General features: G+C 45.2%; 1 protein-coding gene across 6 annotated transcripts in view; it reads left to right on the top strand.

Moving 5' to 3' along the window:
* The window catches only part of LOC138472139 (cyclin-dependent kinase 11B-like), a 945,042-nt gene that overhangs the window by 200,327 nt on the left and 722,938 nt on the right, over positions 1-21,777 (top strand). For all 6 annotated transcript variants that reach the window (XM_069610151.1, XM_069610152.1, XM_069610149.1 and 3 more), the window contains exons 4-5: positions 7,592-7,716; positions 8,571-8,709. In XM_069610151.1, the coding sequence (XP_069466252.1) occupies positions 7,592-7,716; positions 8,571-8,709 (264 nt within the window). The remainder of the gene's footprint in view (positions 1-7,591; positions 7,717-8,570; positions 8,710-21,777) is intronic.

The following is a 21,777-nucleotide window of genomic DNA, read 5'->3' as shown; positions in this document are numbered from 1 at the left end:
AGGCCACTCGCGGTGGACGAGCAAAACGTGCAAAGCCAGCACCAGCATCTTTGCCATCAGTGGATGCAGCAACCGCCACAAAACCACTTTGAGGACTTGCATCACAAAACACCTGTAGGAGGCAGGCTGTCGCAGCATCTGCAAGAATGGTGAGCCATTGCTTCAGATGTTTGGGCTCTAGAAATAATAGCCCAAGGTTACTGCCTTCGTTTTCTAACGCAACCTCAAAGCAATCCATCAGGGAGACACCCTTTGAAGTTTTCGGACCCGCTCCTACAGCAGGAAGTTCTAACCCTGCTGGAGAAAGGTGCTATAGAACCGGTACCTGCAGCGGAGAGGAACATGGGATGGTACTCCCCATATTTTTTGATCCCCAAAAGACGGAGCACTGAGACCCATCCTGGACTTAAGAAACTTGAACAAGTTCCTCAGGAAGGACAAGTTCAAGATGGTCACTCTTTCTCAGATCCTTCAGGCCCTTCAGCTTCAGGACTGGTTGGTTTCATTGGACCTCCAGGATGCTTATTTTCATGTGCCGATTCATCTCAAACACAGAAAATACCTGAGGTTCGTGGTTGGCGACTCACATTATCAGTTTCGAGTCCTTCCATTCGGATTGACCTCCGCCCAGAGGGTCTTCACCAAATTGATGGTAGTAGTGGCAGCACACCTCAGGAGAGGGGGGATTCATGTCTACCCCTATCTGGACGATTGGTTGATCAGAGCACGATCTGCCGAACAGGCACTGGATCACCTGAAAGTCGCCTGCCATTTCCTCCACAGTCTGGGCTTCTCCCTCAATTTCAAGAAGTCACAAATGACACCTCAACGGCTCCAATATATAGTAGCTGTGTCAGACGCATCCCTGGGAAAGAGCTCGCCTCCCAGGTCGAGGGCTCAAGACATTCTTCAGATGGTTTCCAAATTCCAAAATGGCCAAAATCTTCAGGCTTACGACTTCTTAAGGTTGGTCGGCCTCATGGCATCCTGCATCTTTCTGGTGCCAGAGGCACGCCTGAGAATGAGATCCCTTCAATGGGCTCTAAAGACTCAATGGTCCCAGTTCTCAGGTCGAATGACGGATCTTCTCCAGATTCCGAACAAGGTTCACCAGGATCTTCTATGGTGGACTTGTTCAGAGAATATTCTGAAAGGAGAACCCTTTTGGCAGCCATGGCCGGAGATTACAGTAGTGATGGACGCCTCACTAAAGGGGTGCGGAGCTCATGCCAACAATCTGACAATCAGCGGTCGTTGGTCTCCATCGGAGTCCAAACTACACATCAACCTTCTGGAGCTGAGAGCAATCAGACTAGCGCTGAAGGCTTTCCTGCCATCTGTCAGAGGGAAGAATGTCCTGATAATGATGGCCAACACAGTGGCCATGCATTAGCTAAACAAAAGAGGTGTAGGGGCAATGCAACTCTGGTATTGGGCAATTCAAGAAGGAATCTCTTTAACGGCAGTTCACCTAGCAGGGGAAGAGACTATGACGGCAGATGCTCTGACCAGGCAGAGCAGTGTGTCCCACGAATTGGAACTGGCTCAGGAAGTCATTCTAGAGATCTTCGCCCTTTGGGGAACCCCTCAGGTAGACCTATTTGCAACCGGTATAAACCGAAAGTGCGAAAGGTATTGCTCAATGGAATTTCTGCCGAGAGGAGCCCTGGAGGATGCGTTTGTGGTGGAGTGGAATTTCGCACTATTGTATGCGTTCCCTCTGATTCCCGTCTTTCCTCAGGTCATCAGGAGACTGAAACGGTTCGGGAGCCGCATGATCCCAACTGCCCCGGATTGGGCCAGGAGAACGTGGTACCCGGACCTTCTAGACATGTCCATCTGTCCTGCAGTACGTCTTCCTCAGAGAGAAAACCTCTCTCAAATGGATGGTCAGGTTCTCCATCCAGAAGTCAAAACGCTCAACCTTCATGCTTGGTATCTGAAAGGCTGAGATACAAGGATTGGAACCTTCTAGAGGACGTTATGGAGGTGTTGCTTTCGGCAAGAAGGCCAGCAACAAAGTCTCTATACCGTTGCTTTCGGAAAAAGTTTTGCAACTGGTGCAGAGAAAAGAATGCCAATCCTTTTCTATGTTCTATTCCGGAAGTGCTATCTTTTCTTCTGACCCTAGCACATAAAGGTCTAAATGTTGGAACCATTAAAGGTTATCTTGCGGCACTTTCCATCTTCAAGCGCTCGTCGGAAGAATGCTCCTACTTCAACATTCCTTTGATAGTACAATTGTTAAAAGGACTCGCTAATGTGTTTCCTCCTCACCTGTTTCAATTACCGATTTGGGATGTCAATTTGGTCCTAAAATTCTTAATGTGTGCTCCTTTTGAGCCTTTGCACACGTGTCTATTAAGATTTCTAACATGGAAAACTGCTTTCCTACTTGCTTTAACATCTGCAAGAAGAGTGAGCGAATTGCAGGCACTGTCTTCTGGGCCACCCTATTCTGTGTTCTATAAGGACAGAGTTGTGTTGAAGGTTAAACCCTCATTTTTACCAAAAGTGGTATCAGAGTTTCACTTAAATCAAAAAATTGTGTTACATGCATTCTATCCTCCACCCCATCCTAGTAAGGAGGAGGAAAGATTACACAGGTTGGATCCAAAAAGAGCTTTAAGCTTTTATCTCTAGGCTTTCTAGGCTTAGATTGGACAACCAACTGTTTATTGGCTACACAGGAAAAAGAATGGGTCAATCAGCAGCAAAACAGACAATATCACGCTGGATTGTGCTTTGCATTTCGGAATGCTACAGACTGGCGGGAAAAGACCCACCAGAAGGTTTAAGGGCTCATTCCACCAGGGCCATTGCTTCGTCTACAGCCCTGCAAAGAGGTGTTCCTATAAGGTCCATTTGTGAAGCAGCGACTTGGTCATCGCTGCATACTTTTTCAAAGTTCTACAACCTAGATGCTTCCCAATCTAAGGAGCTAAATTTTGATACAGCAGTCCTATACTCGGCCATCTGAAGATATTTAAAAAAAATAAAAAATCTAATCCACTCGAAGAACAAGTTACTTACCAGCTGGTAACGTTCTTTCGATTGGATGTTCTTCCAATGTATTCCTCATCGCCCTCCCAACCTACCCCTCTGTAGACTTTTCCCAGGCTGTTGCCACTCCAACTCTCGCAAGGCAAAATACCCATCTACCGGCACAGTCTGCACAGTGGAAAATCGATAATGAAAGGGGGAAAAACAGAACTGAGGCCAACGCGAGCCGCGCGTGCTACTTATACACCCTATGACGTCACCCTCGACGGAGGCCTTCTAGGGACCATCGACGCACGGTGCACTCGGCCAAAAAATAAATCCGTAGCAGCTGAAGCTGGATGGAATACATCAAAGAGGAGGAATACGTTGGAGGAACATCCAATCGAAAGAACGTTACCAGTTGGTAAGTAACTTGTTCTCCATTGCGGAGGAAACAGTTTAGGCCATGTCTCTGGAATTTCTTTGCAATTTGCAATGAAGGAAGGACTTGCGAAGCTCGTGGACATGTTGCCAAATTGTCAAATAGTTTTTCCCTGTATTGCACAAAGACAAATATGGCTGTGTTCTTCTGCTTTTGGTCCACAAATGGAGAAAGCGAGACGCAATGTGAATAAGGCTGTTTGTGCCTTTTTAAGAGATGTTGGCATGTCCTCATTCCACAATGAAAACATTTTGTTTCGCAGCTCTTTCATTTTCCGCAGAGATGGAGTCATCTCACATATGCTGGCAATCAGATTTTTCTTCGCAGTGTACAAAATGCCTTGCAACCTCTTTTGGATTCACAATAACCTATGTGACAGTCCGTTTTCTCCAATCCACACTTTTGACCCACACAACACACCACCGAAAGGCTCTTTGCAGAGCCACCACTTACTCCCAGCGTACACTTCATTGTGTTTGCTCCCCTTGCACCCTCCTTTTTTTTTTTCCCTACGACTGTCTGCGAGCTTTTCCACAACTTCGCGGGGGTCTACAGCGGTCACTTCATAGTTCTATTGTTAAACTGAGAAAGGCGGCTCTGAAAAGAGCCTTTTCTGTAATTTTTGTTTTCACGTTTATTGCTTCTCAGCACACGACACACTAGGAGAGGAGGCCAAAGGAGGGTAAGGAAGGGACACCAGCCACGGGGATAAGAAAGGGCAAGTGGACAGATAAAGATATAGGGTGAGCTTCACTTAGGGAAGGAACAGATTTTCTGGTGCTCCGTGACCGTAGCCTCAAAAGCACTTCGAAAACTCTCCCCCCTGCAGAGTACTACGTCACAATACATACACACTATTGTCACCTTTTGAAAGGTAAGGGTCAACAGTATTGCGAATGGCTTGTGAGGCAGCTGGAGGGAGGCGCTCCCCCACAGGAGTGTTTCTTGTGGTGGGAAGATCGGACTCGGAGGATGCTGTGGAGGAACTCAATTGACTATGCTCTTCACATGGCACCGCCTTGCGAATGTCCGCAGTGTGGAATGAAGTGAGGTGTCGCTTCATGGTTATCGTACCAAAGCTGTACGCACCAAATCTCCTGTGACTCAGCACCACCTCGCACTGTTTATAACTCACCAGGTTCGCACGTGCTTTTGGTACGTTCCCATAAAGGGAAAACAACCGCCACACCCACGACTCCCAGCCAGTGCTCCTAGTGCGGAGTTCCTCCACTTCATTCTCTTCCTCCTCTTCTTCCTCACTCTACATCCTCACCCGTATATCTCTCTGCAGGCCCTTGGGGAGGTGTGGTGGTGGTGGTGGCGGGTTTGGGGGTGGTGCAGAGGCTAATGAACCAACAGCAGCCATACCGATTACTTTCCTTTTGGTCACTACAGCAGTAAAGGCAATACACCTCAATCTGCTATAGCTAGAAGTATAATGAAGATGCATTCGGGGGTGTGGCCATTTATAGGGGTTTAGGTGTGTGCGCCTCGTGACCGTCTTCATCCCTGCAAAGTCCTCTGGTAAGTTATTGTCTGGGATATGTGAAAAGATATTTTTACACTCATTTTGTCTTGTGTCTACACGTTCTTTTGTACTGCTTTGGAAGCACACGAACTTCGCAAATTAGTCCACACGCTCAGCGTGGGTGCGGTCACATGATGACGCCCTCGACATATCCGCAACAGAAATGGGAGTCCGCTGGACAGCAAATGCAGAGTAACAAACGTGCGCATGCGCGCAATTGTCCTATGGACAGTGTTCGTGTTCCCAAACTAATTCAAAGTGCGACACAAGTGAGACGGACAGTTAGGGACAGGCGAGATGTTTGCTATACTTACGGTTGTACTGCACATGTGCATACATGATATGCTCACTATACGGACAGGTCCAGTGTCCTTAGGACAACTCCATTTTGTTTGACTACGAACTTTCTGGCCATCACATCTGTTCTACGGATGCCACCATATTGGCTGCGGACGATACGGACAGGTATACTGTCCTTAACACACTCCCATTTTGCCCATTTAAAACCATCCCGGACACCTGGCGTGTTCTACGAACATGTTTCCTGTCGTTTGTAAGCTGCACGGCGAGGTATAATGTCCTTAGGACGCCCCTTTCTGTTTCTGTGCGCACAACTTGAACAGATGTTGCGGTCAAACATCAACTCCATCTTACTTGACATTAGCAAAGGTAGGTGTACTGCCTTTACAACATCCACATTCCATTCCTTGCGGACAGGTCGAACAGGCACGCTGTTCGAACATTTTAAGGCCTTTTTAAACAAAAAAAATAATTCCACAAAACTCTACAACTACTATACAAAAACATTCCAAACACACACACACACACTTCAATCCAAAGAAATAGCAGGGTGAAGCAGATACTGACACAAATATAGGGGAATTAGGATTCAACACAGGCTGGTTATGAGGAGAAGATTTCTGAGGGGAAGAAGGGATGGATATTTCATCAAAACGTCTATTTTCTTCTTGAAGGTTTGGGGATGGTTCTCTAGGAAATGGGGAAGCGGGGCAGGTACAGGTGGGACAATGGTAACGTACGTTTCCTCTCACAAAGTCCCTTTAAACTTTTAAAATTCACAGTACATCCATTTTCTGCTCAATCCTTTTCATCCTGTCTTCTTCTGTCTCGTTTGTTGGCCTTTATTTTCTTCTTTTCTGGTCTGTACAAAAAAATATACATATATTAAATTCCTATAAAATAGTATTTTGCCTACGCAGAGCAGTGTGTACCATTATTGTCGCTGTCTTCAGACATTTCCTCATGCGGAAAATTCTCCTCCAGCCACTCCAAAGTACTAGCCATTTGTGTCAAAACAGAAATAAATTATTATTTCTGCACCACATACTAAAAAAATTACACACACATACAAATAAATGACCTCCACTCACTATTTTGATGTCATTTCCCTTCGTCCTACTGCGTCCGTCCACTGTCGGTCCAGGCAGCAGAGTTTCTGTGAAGTGCTTACGATGGAGGCATCCTTTTTTTTTTATTTATGGTACCATCCATTTCATTCTACATGGTTATTAAATGTGTCGTTTTCATTTCACACCTTTAGGTTTCCGTATTTACTTATTACTACTTATGTCTGTGTCTTTCTTCTACGGTGTGTATTTTTTGGGTAAGACAATAATACATTTTCAGATACCCCCTGCATCTTTGGGTAATGTTCATCCCGTCCGCCCCCTGTCCGCAAACAGGTGCTCAGTCCGTCCCTTTCTAATATCAATAGGGGGGGGTTCTGTATGTTCTATGTTAAATGTATATCAAGTATGTACATTATACTACATATCTCCCACAATCACATGATGACAGTGTATATTCAGCACAACAACTTCATTGACACAAAGTTATGGTTAAGTTGCCCTACCAAAAACCTGTGTACTTCATTAAAAAAAAAAACATTCTACCTCCCAATTATGGTTCACACGACAAGGTTACCGTTTTGATATGCAGCACCTTTTCAATTTTTATATTGCGATTGTCAGTGAATAAAACCACCTGGCCACGTAGATGTTGCGAGTTATGGTTGCTGAGCTTACCATAATGGGGGAATGTGCAGTGTTTTCTGGTTTCACTGTTAAGTATAACATCCCTTTAACAAAGTTTTTTTTACTGAATGCTTTCGTTCTCTGCCACACATATATATGTACAAAGAGGCTAAACATGTGATGTCAGTGATGTCATCAATAACATTTGTTATGCCGTCTTTCATGTTCTGGGTGTTAGTGTTAGCAGTGCATAGTGGTGATGGCAGGTATGGGGGCTTAGTTTACCATAACTGGCGAATTTCAGGGGTTTTTCGGTTTTAATTTGAACCATAATGGGGAGGTAGACTTTTTTTTTTTAATGAAGTACACAGGTTTTTGGTAGGGCAACTTAACCATAACGTCCCCTCAACAAAGTTTTTTTTGTAGTGAGATATATATATATATATATATGTATGAAAGGCGGGCAGGCAATTTTCTTCGTTATTTCATTTAATTTTATATTCGTTTAAATCGCATGAAACCGTGTATCAGACTGTTTGCTCTTATTGTTGGCTGTGAGGAAAGTTTGTATTTACACAAAAGAAAACACTTCATAATCATGTAACTCATGCAAAGATATGGCAACTGAATGATTTTCTTTTTTAGAGGGGAGGAAGATGATTCTTTAGCAATCAAACCCCCACAGCAAGCTTCTCGCAAGGCTCATCACAGGAAGGATGAGAAAAGGAAAGAAAAGCGCAGACATCGCAGTCATTCCACAGAAGGAGGAGGTACGATATACTGTGCTCGATGTCTCTTCTGGTATTTTTGCAAACCTTTTATTTCAAAATGAAAGTATTTATTCTGCTATTCAGCCACCAACTGAAATTGCAGCTGGTTGATATGCCATGTGATGCTTTTTGCCTCCTAATGTTATTTAAACAGCTAAACGTTGGCTAAACTCCCCTGCTTACCTTGCACAAATAGTGCATTTGAGACTTATAAAAGGTGCACCTCCAGTAGTCTGTGGCGTAGTAGGTATGTGCTTTATTGTGCATGTCAGTGCAGCCCTTGTGTGGTTGGTTTGTTATTACAAATTCAATTTTGTTTCCCTATTCTTGTGGTAGCTTGTAGTTCATTAATTTTGTCATTTGTTATAGCGCCTTTCATCATAATTGTGGTCCCAACACACTTTTGGTTGAACGCCCTCGGAGGGCCCGGAGTCCAAAAGTTTGGGGAGTGCCATTATGCATGTGCGTTTCAGCTAGGGGGAATTAAGGGGGGGGATAAGTCCCATATTTATTTTAGGGAAAGAAAACTGAAAAATGCAAATTAGTTCAGGCTGCTTGTACTAAGCAAACATGACATGGGTACTATTTGGGATATATTCCAGGTATCTTGGCACATTACTGCTTCTTTGTGAAGACTTTTTTAGCAATGACAGTGGAATTGACAGTTTACTTATTGAATAGTTTTGTTTATTTGTTTTACTCTGCTTGAATTGCTTTGTGAACACCAAATGCGTAGCAAAGGTAGCGCATGGGGGATGTGTCTGCAGTGTTAAGGCAATTTTCAGAAAATGGGCAAACTAGGTGGACATGTCTGTCAAAATCTGGGTGCATAACGTTACTAATGTCTTTGGCAGGTAAACATGGACGATCCAAGGAGAAAGACCGGGACCATGACCGTAGGAAGAGGCAGAGGGAGGAGCAGGACAAGGCCCGCATGGAGTGGGTGCGACAGAAGAGGCGGGATTTGGCCAGGGAACATTCCAGGAGGGAGAGGTGAGTTCAGGCCATCCTATCACTTCTGTGCATGGAAGTGTTTGGGAGCAGCCTCTGTCTGCCCAGATGCTGTTTTAATACAAACTGTAGCATGGACTGTTTACTGCACATCTGCTTATAGATAGGATTGTATTCCATCATTCATTCTTTTCTTTCAAGGTTGTTTCTTTTATTAATGCAAATCCCATTCTGATCTTTCTTGGGATCGTCAAGGATGCAAACTGTTTCTCTCAAAGCAGTGTTGAAGGATTGCTTTGTTTCTTATGGAGTCATAACTGTGGCATAACCACATTCACTGTATCCTCTCCAATTGAAAATCTGCATAAACCCAAGACCCTGACTTTCATGTCACAACCTATAACAATGGGCGATTTTGTGTGTATTCTCTGCCTTTGTCCTCATACAGTAAGCTTAGTTTCCCAAATCAGAGTAACCCTTGTTGACCAACTTCTGGACATAAATTGGTTGAGAATTAAAGGCACTACAACTATTCAGAGTTGTGGGTTTCCCTAAAGTCCTCCACAAAGTCCTTGTCAGGTCTGCGTACAAATTCTGATTGAAAAAACGAGATTCTTGGAGCATTTCAATATCATATGTTTCATTCACCATACATAGCTGCATATTTGGATTTGCTATTCACAATAGACCTTTATCTTTTTAAAACCAAAAAGAGGCTGTGAGTGTTAAGGGAATCTCCCAGCGTAGTCTTCAGAGTGTGGGGTTACTTTCCTCAATGTAGTCGGAAACACAAGCCTTAAGCTTTCTTTGGTTTACCTCGAGAGGAACTTTCCTCTAGCTTTGGTCTCATAATCAAGACCAACTATTAGTAGGGCTGCAGGCAACCCCAGACCTGACTAAGGGCTTTGACATGGTTGACAGTTCTCGACTCTTAACAATCCTTATACACTTGCATTCTGACTTGCATACTAGACTTTGAGCCAGTTTAGATATTAAAGGGTCAGTCTCAAAAGCAATCACTACTGTGATGGGTTTAAGGCAGGGGTGCTTTCTGGCCCCTTGCCCTTTTAATTTCGACATTTCCGACTTGGGTGATTATTTGGAACCCATTGCTTTTATATCCCCGTAGATATCCAATCTAATTTCCTAGCTCCGCTATGCTGATGACGTGCTTTTATTGGATCGCACCCAGGTGGGATTGCAGCAACTCTTAACCAGCTTCCATAAATATACTATTTTGAATAATTTGACAGTAAACTCGCAGAAGACAAATGTGATGTGTTTCATTGTAGTCATCAGATATGAGATGGTGTTGGCATCAATGTGTTCATTTGTGAATTATATAGAAAAATGATGGGATGTGGAAACGGTTTATATCAATTCCTTGGATCACAAATTGAGATGAGTAATCCGGGATGTGTCAACCAATTTTTTGCCAATACCAAACGGATGATGATTTAGTGCTTAAGTTCAGTGTTTCAACTTAATCATAATCCCATTCCTCCCTGTGCAACCAGAAACGATCAATGGTAGTCATAGGAATGTAGGCGGATACTCAAGATCCAGGCTTAGTCCATCAGCTGTTAAGCAAGGTTTCTTCATCTCACGTTCAGGTCGATAAATATTTGTTCAAAGTACAGAAAGTTACGGAGCAAGGCAGGTTTGTGATAGGACTGATCTTTCTCCGATGCAAACTCATGAAATAGGTGCCACATGGTCACACATTTCTGGTATTTACCTGTGGCCAAAGCGAAAAAAATGTCCATGGCCATAATTCCCCACATTGCTACTATCGGGCCTTGTGCATACTTCCAATTATGGGCCAACGTAATCCTTGCAGTGTGCATGTGTGTGATTGCTGTGGCCCGTGGGCCTCTTGCGTCATACAAACACTCTGCCACTGTTCCCAACAATATTCCCTTCAGGTAGAATGGAAGCTGTATCCCCAGAATCTCTCGTATATGACTCGGGATTTCTTTCTGATAAATCCTTGCCTTCTGCCCCATGTCCCCTACCTGATCGCACTCCCTTCAGCATGCAGGTGGAATTTCAGGGTTCATAGTGTGTAGTCTATATGGTGTCATATATCACTTATCACTGCATTTAGATCTTATGCTGATTCCTTAATTATGGAACATCGAGAGCTCTTGAGCGCGTGCATCCAGATCTGCACCCATTCGTCTTCTGTAATCGTTACCCCCAAGTCACGCTCTAATTTACTCATGTATGGTAAATCCTCCCCTGGTTTAGCACCATCTAGTAAGTGGTACAATCTCGAGACACACTTTACCGGAGATCCCTCCTTCATAATAACTTCCAGACCCACTGGTGTTCTGTTGGCCGCATCCTTGTACACCCTATTCATAGCCCAATGTCTAACCTTTGTATAGTGGAACCTTTCTCGTTTGGGAAGCAAAATGTTAGTTCTAAATTCTTCAAACTGTAAGGGCATACCAATTTGGAAAAAGTTGCTCAATGTTAGGGTTGCTTCCTCCAACCTATTCATCCAAAAGGCTGGACATTTCTCTGGTGAGAAATTGAAATGTGTACGTGTACCCCATCGGAGTAAAGGGCCCCAAACCCTGCTTATTTAGCCCGCAGTGCGTTGTCCCAAAAGCGAAATGTATTTGTTGTTGAATCGAACAGTAACGCCCCCCCCCCAATCTCACGTGCCCTTGATTTCAGAAAACCCAAGTGGAATTATGGTAGCGTGCTGCTCTAGCTCACACCACCTCTCCCTGCTGGCCTATGAAGTCCAGTGTAACATTGGGGCATTTATGGAACCCCCTGTTAGGCAAGATTGGGGGCAGTAGTACCCTTTCGGTGAATTACATCAACCTTGACCCCCTGGCCATAGGGACCCAACCTTTGGTATAAGTCTGAACTACACAGGTTGGTAGTGTGACTGAGCAGCCAGGCTTCTCTCAAGAGGGGTCAATGTGAGCAGTAGGGGAGTTACACAGAGATTCACAGTGACAAGTATCCAAATAAACACTTACACTCAAAGTTTCTTGATAAAACAATTATTAATTTAACATTGTTTGAATAAGCTTTCTTCAGAAGGGGCAATATAATAACACACAGATACACTCCAAAATACACACTCTTAGTTTCTCTAAATCGGCAATGACCCATTTCGGATGCAGCACACACTTCCTACACCCTCAGGTGACTTAAATAGCTAGGACAACTGTGGACATTCATTTCTGATGCTTGTTAATCTGCTTAGAATCACATGCTGTGCATATAGTCCAACATCCAGTGGTAACTGTGGAGTATTGCATCTTGTCTTTCGGCGAACGAAAGGGGACGTCGGCATAGGCGTGTCTGTAACACTATCCCTATTGTGACGTGTAGTGTACCCGAAATCCCTCACGTGCCAAGGTCCCTCAGATTGTTTTTTTCCACCCAGATAACTGGTCGCACTATAACGGAGCTCTTACAGAAGAGACATTATTTCTTATAACGACTTGTCGGTTATTCCCCGTTAAATCACTTAGGTCACAAGAACATCTTCGACGAAGACTGCGGGGGATTCGTCTATGGCGGTGGATTTCGGCGCCTAAGATCCGGCGGCCGGATTTTCGACGGGGTCGGGCCCTCTGGCCGACCTTTACAGTAGGGAGAGTGGGGTGGGGGTGGCCATATTTTCGCTATGTCTTTCCGCCTTTCCCCTCTTTACCCTTTTGGTCTGGTCATCTTCCCCTTTGGCTATGGAAAGTACTCCTTTTAGGTTCGGCCCCAAGTGTAGGGTCAGATATCCTTGGAAGGATGAACACAGGACTTGCAACTCCTGTCTCCCCTTAGAGCACGACGAAAAGCGGTGTGCAGCCTGCAAACTCCTTCGGCCTAAGACCCTTAAGGAGCGCTGTGTAAAGCTGTGGGCCGCGTACGGTATGTTGCGGGTGGAACGCCCTTTCCCCACCGCCACACCCGCTGAGAGTGACGGGGGCACCTCAGATGACCAAACCTCCGTTGTGATAGACCTTGAGGCGGACACTTCTAGGTCTGCCACGCCCGTCCCCGACCCTTTAAGGACTGACTCTGGTCTCGCTTCAGGGACAACACCCGACGACAGGGGCATACAAACGCATCACACTAAGAAGACAACCCCTACACCGGTTTCAACATCTTTGTCGAAAAAGGTGAAAGCGCCAACAGGGCCGCCGAAATGTTCGACTGTTTCCTCGGATCGCGCAGATCCAAAGCCTTGCCCACATCCGCAGCAGCGTCTTGCGACTGGGCAATCAAAAACAAGTAAGGGCGCTATTCCAAAAAGTTCACACGTCGAAGCGTGGAAATCTGACGCTGCAACGGTCCCGAAGGCCACGGTAGGCCCGAAAGCTACGACTAGGCCTTTTTGGCGCCGTAGGGCATCCAGGTGGATGTTGAAGTCTCCAAGGAGGATTTGAGTGGTCGAGACCAGGAGGGGAAGAGGAGAGGTTCGCCCATTCAGAGGAAGGAGAGATCTGATCAGGTGGCCGATAGATGTTAGCCACAGTAAGGGAATGGCTAGGAGAGGGAGAGAGCCTGCAGACGAGGCATTCGAAAGAGTAGGGCTGCGTAGGAATGACGGAGGCAGGAATCTACTCAGGGAAGATCAGGGCTACACCCCCTCGAGAGCGGTTGGTCCTGGGCGCAGAGAGAATCTTGTAACCATCAGTGAGGAGAGTGTCAAAGGTAATGACAGCGCTGGCTGTGAACCATGTCTCAATGAGACCAAGGACATAGACGTCAAGTTCTTCAAGGAGGCGGCAGATGTTGGAGGAGTGTTTGACAGCTGAGCGAGAGTTTAGAGTGGCAATATGGAGAAGTTTGCCGTCCTTGAAAGACTTCCGGGAAGGGTTACAAATCAGAGGTACGCCCTGCAGAGGTATAGAAGAAGCCTGTGAGGGGCAGAAGAGGAAGGAGAGGGCAATGTAGCCAAGGAGGAGATAGCAGGGGGGCGGCAGGGAAGTTGTGGAGGGAAGAGAGGAGAGCTGGAGAAGGAAATTGATGAGGCGCGGGAAGCGTCTATCAAAGAGGAGAAGATTGGCCTCGGGGCCTTGGACCAAGAGGATACAGTTCAGGTAGGTAAACATTAATGATGACCTTAGAGGAGTCGAAGGAGGCAAGGAGGGTCTCCCATTGGGTGCCACCATTAATGGGAGAAGAAGAGAAAGCACTGTAAGGGGATTCAATTCAACACTACAGCTAAGTCAACGCCTAGTCTATAATACTGAATGAAAACCCTTATTGATATATCTTTAGGTCCAGTTCATGCGTTCTGGATGACTACCCCTATATAACACCCCTCTCTTGGAATCCCCCTGACCCCACTGAGCCAAGAAGTAGTTCTGTTTTGCAAGTTTAAAAGGTTTATTTGATAAATTAAAATATATATATATATATCACACTTTATAATAAATTAATAATTGACTAGCACACTTAATCTGATATGATAAAGATTAATAACGGAGAATCTGGCACTAACACGCTTCTCTAAAGTCAATAAGGAGTTGAAATGGATAAGGTAGCACACTGGTAAATAGGTACAGAAGTATAATGTGGTAGAGAATGCTTTATAAGGTTCAAGCAAATGCAAGGTTGAATGAATGAAATGCAGTATAGAAAACAACTTGATATGATTTCAGCAAAACAATGTAATCACTTTTCTCTGGCAATCCCCTTCCCCCCTTGATGCAAGGCAAGGAAATGGAAGGAAGCACACAGTTCTCAGAAATGCAATCAAATGTGATTCAGTTCACCCCAGCAAGCTTAGACAACAGAAGTTTAAAAACACAGGCCCAAATTGCTTTGATATGTGCTGGCAATGAATTAAAAAATATGCTAAAATGCTTTTAATTCCCTTTCAGAGGTTCAGGGTGAGTGATAGCTACTCTCTATGAATTCAGGATCACCTTAACAATGCTTTAGTAGTAACGAGCAGGTAAACGAAGTTTTTGGCAAGGAAAAGCAAAACTGCTGTCTTTTTACACGTGAAGAAATTTGCAAATCGCGGCAAAATTCGCGGATGCGCCGAGCGCTATTACAGAGGAACCACAAGGACTATCTCTATCGTTTTGGGGTCCTAGGAAATGAAAGTTACTGCAAGTCTCTAGCACAAACGGTTGCGGAGATATGAGCGATTTTGTGAAGGTCGTTTTTCAGATTTGAAATTTTAAAGTTCAAAAAGACAAGTGCAGCTTGCAACTAGGAAATGACAAGTGACAGCTTTACAAATGACAGGTGACAGTTAGGAGGCAGTTCTACTTAGATTAAATAGATTGAATTATATTATTTTAACTAAGAGATTGGTTCTGCACAGTTTTGCTATGTACTCACACTATATTCTTGAGTGAAATGGGCCTCATCACGGATCTGGTCAGGGTTTTAGACTGGGCTCGGGTCTCTCTCTGGTTCTCTGGTCTGGGTCTCTAGTTCTGGATAGATTGAAGTCTCTAGTTTGGCTCTCTGGAGGTTTGATGGAGGTAAAGTATGGATTTTTCCGGCAGAGCGTCCCGCTGCAGATGGAATTGAAGGTCCCTATCTGTCCTGTCTGTCTGCTTTTATGTGTTTAGAATGTGGGTGTGTTCTAGCATCACTGACCCTACCTCTCTCTCAGCTTCTAATTGGTCAAACTTCCATTTATCATTTGATTGGGGAAGGAAGTGTGTGTCAGCGTGATGTCATTTTATGGCTTGCAGATAGGACACTCCTCTGTCAGATTGCACATATTCTATATTTGATGATAAAAGACATATTTCACAGTTACACAGTTGCTTGAAATTACATATACATGGTGTGGCTGAATTTAGCCATGTCTCTGTCCAAATCTGCTGTTTCTAAGAGCTTGCATTCAGAAATGGCACATAATTGACTTTTTAACTGATTTTTCAATTTCTGACATTGACCCAACTTTACATACATGTGCGCAGGGAGTATGGACATTAACCGATGAAGTTTCAGATTTTTCACATGCACACATTTTGAGTAATATCCTCTTTTCCGCTAAAACCCCCCTGAACACGCCACCGGGTCGAAAAACCTCTTAAAATGTGGGCAGAAAAATCACAAGAATTATGGTGTCATTTATAAAATTTTCACATGTCCGCTCTATGAATGATCCATCTTTTTCTAAACAATATTCTGGCTACAAAGGGGTGTGGTTTCCTCTCAGCACAAGGTAGAAATACTGGTTTTTCCAGTTCTGCCAAGCCAGCTTGCTCTCACAGGCAGTGCCCCTCCCCTTTCCTCAGGAGGAAGCCACTTTTTACGACCATTTACGACTCCTGCCAATAAAACCTTTGCCTGAGCCAGGACAGGGCTTTGTTCACTTTCCTGCAGAGCACAGGTAATTCAATTATCAGATAGATGGCATATCCTTAGTGTGAGCAGCAAAAGGGCAGCTAGGCCTGGGAACACAGCTGTGACTCAAGTTTCACTCCTGATGGGGGTAGTTGCCAGGCAAATTGGAATCTCTTTAAGCTGTCATTTCTGTTCCCCAGTTTCTGCATTCAAATAAAACTAAACATTTTCACATATGCAGCTAGAAGGCTGATTCTAAGTTTAAAACTATGACATTTAAACAGTTACAAAGGCATGTGACACCAAACATAGGTCACTCATTTAATCTAAACATTTTCGATTTTAGTGTCTTTAAATCCAGTGCAACTTAAACTGCTGACTCCATAGCAGTTTTGTTATAAGCATTGTTTTGGGCTCTTCATTTCCCAGATTTTGTAGGCACACAACACTCCATTCTACCAAATGTCTGCTGGTGTCCAGTGAGTTTTTAGATGTGTTGCAATGTTTAAAATAGACATTTTGAGCCTGCCTTCAGAGAAACACAGGGTGGTTTTAAACTGCCGGCTTTTGGATAGTGGTGAGTACTGGTACTGCACCCATTTTTGGGATTTAAGAAAATGAATTCCCAACAATTCTAGGTTGCATTTGGCAATCAGCATTGCCATTCCCAATGGTTTCAGACTACTGTGTGGGTAGTCCAATAGTGGTTTTAGGCAGTTTCCTTCTGTGCCCATAACATCGGCAAAAATGAATGGCAGCCTATTCTTCATGCATTTCCCTGTGCATTTTCTGAGAAGCTCTGGCCATCATGATGTTTTCCATGTCAGTACTGCACAGTTTTGAGGTACGGCTCGGATGCATGGGTAAATACATCCCACAAGCCCCCCTCTTGCGATGGCCCTTCTATTTCACGAATGGGACTCGCAAGACCTGGGATGTTTCCTCATCTTCTTCCAATAGATGACACAGTTCAGCATCTTTTCCTCCATCCGGTACTGATCGATCAGTTCTCCTCGCCGGTCCTGATGGGAATATTGGGCGGTCCACTGGGCCCATTGGATCTTCGTTCCCGGTCTCCGTATCATCCTCCTTGGCCCGTCTTCAGATTTTCTTTCTCCTAGGACGACAAAGGAAGAGCGGCAATACCTACTCATAGACGTTTTTCCACCACTGTTGGGATAGTGGGACAGCATATGCATTTCATCATGACGAAACATTACATTCTTATTTTGATAAAAAACAGTATAACTAAGAGACAGTTTCATGCAAATCACAATATTTTAGAGACTAGATGTGGTATGTTTTATGATTGGAACTGAATTAGTCTGAGACAGTACCCGCTAGGATTCCAGAGGATTCCTCCAGTTGTTGCAGAGTGTGCCTGGGATGGCAACATTTCAACTGGTTTATGTGGACCCACTTGTCTTCCCCCTCTGCCGAACCGCCTTTGGGGATGCGGATCTTGTAGGCCACAGGGGAGATCTTGTCGATGATCTCAAAGGGTCCCTTCCATGTAGGCAAAAATTTGCGCTGCTTGGCCTGGTTCGTTTGGAAGTTGTATAGATAGACCCGGTCTCCCACCTGATATTCCTTCCTGGAAGTTTTCAGGTCATAATGGGTCTTCATGCTATCAGCCGATCTTTCTAGATTCCGCTGAGCATAAGCAAAAGCATGTTGGAGGTGTTTCCTTAAATTCTCTACATACTCATGAGTAGTGGAGGCATTTATCAGTGTCTGCTCTTGAGTCCTGTAGAGCAAATGCTGAGGAAGCACCATCTTGCGCCCAGTCATCAACTCAAATGGTGACATTTTGGTTGCAGATGAAGGGGTAGATCTGATAGCCATTAGGACCAGAGGTAATCGGATATCCCAACTTGGCCCAGAATCTGCCACAAACTTCTTTAATATGCTCACAATTGTCCGATTATATCTCTCTACTGCCCCAGAAGAAGCTGGTCTATAAGCAATATGCAGCTTTCTCTTGACCCCCAGTATCTCCCACATCTTTGTCATTACTTCACTGGTGAAGTGGCTACCTCTGTCTGACTCAATCCTTTGAGGTAGACCAAAACGGGAAAAGATGTGGTTAATCATCAAGGCAGCTGCCGTTTCTGCCTTGCAATTTGGGGCTGGGAGACATTCCACCCACTTGGTAAACAAGCATGTCACAGTCAACATGTACTTATTCCCCCTAGCCGAGCGAATCACAGGGCCTACAAAGTCGATTTGTAAATCTGACCATGGCAGTGTCATCCCCCTCTTTTGTAAAGGCGCCCGGTGCGTGAGGGATGATGGCTGAAATTGTGCACACACAAGACAACCCTTCAAATATTGGTTGAGGTCCTGGCCCATGTGTGGCCAGTATGCAACCTCTCTTAAGATTTCCAGTGTTGTGTGAAACCCCCTATGACCGGCGGTGGCCGCATCATGGGCGTGACTTAACATCAGGCTTCGGAATGAGGTAGGAACCACCCACTGATCGTGGCCAGCTTTTTTATTTCCTTACCAGCAAACCGTCTTGGATTCGGAACATTTTTGGACATTTCATCAACACTCTTAGGTCCTCTTTCCCAATGTAATCGGTATCCGTCAGGGGAAAGTTCTCAGGGTCCTCAAGGTGCTGGTAAAATTTACCAATTATTGGATCCCCCTTCTGAGCAGTAATCAAATCAGCATCAGGGGTCTCCTTACTCCATTGTGCAATTGAAAGGTCATTGTGAGCATTTGTCTGGGACCTAGTGATGGCAGTGACCTGGATTTCCCCCAACAGGGACTCAATCTCAATTAGATCCCCTTGGATGGCTCCGGTTTTGGCCAGCTGATCGGCTAAGTCATTTCCAGTTTTGTCTGGTCCCTCTACTTTGGAATGACCCTTAATCTTTTTCCAGTAGATGGTCATCCCATTCGATGTGACCAGATCATCAATGTTTTGGATCAACTTCCCATGTTTCAAGGGTTTGTTGTTAGCACATAACATGCCTCTGGTTTTCCAATTAACCAGGTGCTCCACGAACCCGTTCCGTACATAATCCGAATCTGTGATTATGACCAGTTCGTGGAGTTGATGCTGGACAGCAGTGAGGATGGCATGATGCACAGCCATCAATTCTGCCACCTGACTACTTCGGGGACCAATTTTGTATCCAGCGGAGGGTTCTGGGGACTCATTCACCCATGCATTCCCTACGCCGGCCACTAGTTCTTTCTCCCCGTCGTTGTCAACATGGTAAGAGCATCCATCCACATACACAGTGGGCATTCCCTCACACTTGTCTTCTTCAAAGACTTTGTGGGGGGAATTAAGGTATGCCTCCATGTTGTCCTTTATTTTTAGACTTTCGTCCTCGAGACAGTTTTCTCTGGCACAATCATGCAAGTCAGCCAGACCTTGCGCGAGGGGACTCTTCTTGTTTTGGCCATATCTGACCTCCACAGGAAAGCCTTGCATTGACAGAATCCAGGAAGTAATTCGGGAATTACTCACATTTCCGGCCCGGATTCTGTCACTTTGGAGATATTGCAGAGGCTGGTGTGGAGTCTCCACTATGATGTGTTCCCCCTGGATAAACGGGCGGTAATTCTTCAATGCCCACACCGTTGCCAGGAGTGCCTTCTCACAATCGTTGAATTTTTCCTCCACAGAGGATAAAGTTTTGCTCGCATAGGAGATTACTTTATTAACCTTGTCATGCTTTTGATATAATACTGCCGTCAAGCACGTATTAGAGAACCCTGTCTCCAGGAAGAACTCCTTGTTTCTGACCGGGTAAGCTAGGCAAGGCGCTTGTGAGAGGCTTCTATTGAGTTGTTTTACTGCCTCGGCTTGTTCTGGACCCCATTCCCACTTGACCCCCACCCCTTCAGGAGATGAATCAGGGGTTTGGTGATCTCTGCGTAGCCCTCAATGAACTTTCTGCTGTAATTAGTCAGTCCAAGGAGGCTCCTTAGTTCCCGCAGCGTTGTGGGGTCTTTCAGTTTCTGAAGTGCTTCCACTTTCTTTTCCTGGGGACAAAGACCCTGAGGAGTAATCTCATGCCCCAAGAAGTTAACACGGGTTTTACACCACTGTGCTTTCTGAAAGGAAAGTTTTGCTCCGGCGGCCCTCAACTGTGTCAGAACATAACGGATCTCCGCTATGTGTTCCTCAACAGTTGAGCTTTTGATGAGGACATCATCTACATAAGCCAGGTTACCCCTTGCACCCAAGTCGGGCATGGCCTTGTGTAGAAAAATGTTGAATTCATTGCCGGAGTTGAGGTATCCGAAGGGAGTCCGGGTCCATGTGTACTGCTGGCCCCAAAGATAAAAGCCAGCTTGTATTGGTCCTCCCTACTGACAGGCACAGTCCAGTATCCATTGGTCAGGTCTATTGCAGTGAATACCTGTGACCCCTGGATCTGGGCCAGCCCTTGGTCAATGTAGGGCAGAGGCCATCGGGAAGTATGGACCCGTTTGTTGAGCTCCCTGAGGTCGGCGCAGAGTCTCCACTGGCCGTTTGGCTTCAATATCCCCAGCACCGGATTATTGAAGGTGCTGTGGACTGGACGGATTATTCCCCGGGACTCAAGGTTCTTAATTATTTCAGTAAGGGACTCCATTGATGCGAGAGGCAAGCGATATTGCTTCACAAACACAGGAGTCATGCCAGGGTCCGTGGGGATTGTGGTTGTGTGGATGTCAGTGCGACCACAGTCATATGAGTCTACCGCAAAGAGATCTTGGAAATCCAAGAAAACTTGTTTCAACTTTTGCTTTTGTTCCAGAGTCACACAGGCATCAGCTAGGTTGACTCTCTCTTCCACCATCTGCCTGAAGCCTGGAAAGACTTCTGGTTTGGCTATCTCCGCGGCCTCCTCCAGCTGGGTGGAGAAGTCCCTGGTCAGAGTGCTGATTTGGACCGGAGGCTTCAGGTGGGAAAGGCAGCCCTCATGGACCTGGAAAATCACCTCATCCCTCCTGAAGTCACACGTCACATCTTCCTTACCATAAGGGCAGGAAGTGTACACCAGGAAGTTCCCCCCATGCCGGGTAAAAATCCTGTCTGGTGTTGTATTGTCATCACTGTCACTGTCAAAACAGTCCTTGGGGATTGGTCCTAACAGTTCATTTACTAAGTCGATGGAAAAATGTCGGTCATCAACCGCCATTCCAATAATGGTGCCTGCGGCTAGAGTAATACTCTTTAAGTCGCTGTTATCCACCTCTATTAGAATGGTGTCATGTTCTATGTTGACTAATGGAGTGGGGTTTACCCCCAACCCTTGCTGTTGGAGAGAAGCATTTAGATGTATGTAAGCATCAGGGTTTTTCAACTCTTGTCCCCTTTTAACTTTCACTTCCAGGGAGAATTGTCGGGTCCTTTCTGGGATGGTGACTTCCTCTTTAACCTGAATTTCAACTGCATAAGGTAGCAATTGAGCTGACCTAAATGCTTTTTCTGGATCATCAAAGCCCACGGGATTATCCGCTAATCGGGACCAAGCTTTGAAGTTTATTAGGTCCAAACTAATGGCAAAGCGATTGAGAATGTCACTGCCTAAGTAAAAGGCGGCAGGGACGTCTCGCACGACCCAACAATTGTGGACTATGCTCTTGTTGCCAATGGAGATTTTGAGCATACACCTGCTTGGCAGGAGATGTTTTGAATTGGGTGCTTCCAGGTCCATTTCCCATTTGTCTATCAGTTTGAAGGTGGGAATGGCTGGATCTTTTGGGAGTTGGCGGAACATGGCTTCGCTGATGAAGCTCTTACCGTTGTTCACACACACTCGAGCGAGAACAGAGTCCTTCCCATCATTTAACTGGACAGGGATGAACAACTGC

The sequence above is a fragment of the Ambystoma mexicanum genome, chromosome 8 (genome assembly GCF_040938575.1).
Source record: "Ambystoma mexicanum isolate Mex_15411 chromosome 8, UKY_AmexF1_1, whole genome shotgun sequence".
In the NCBI taxonomy this organism is placed as follows: Eukaryota; Metazoa; Chordata; class Amphibia; order Caudata; family Ambystomatidae; genus Ambystoma; species Ambystoma mexicanum.
Note: the sequence above shows the minus strand (reverse complement) of the source record. Positions and strands in the feature narration are given on the sequence as shown.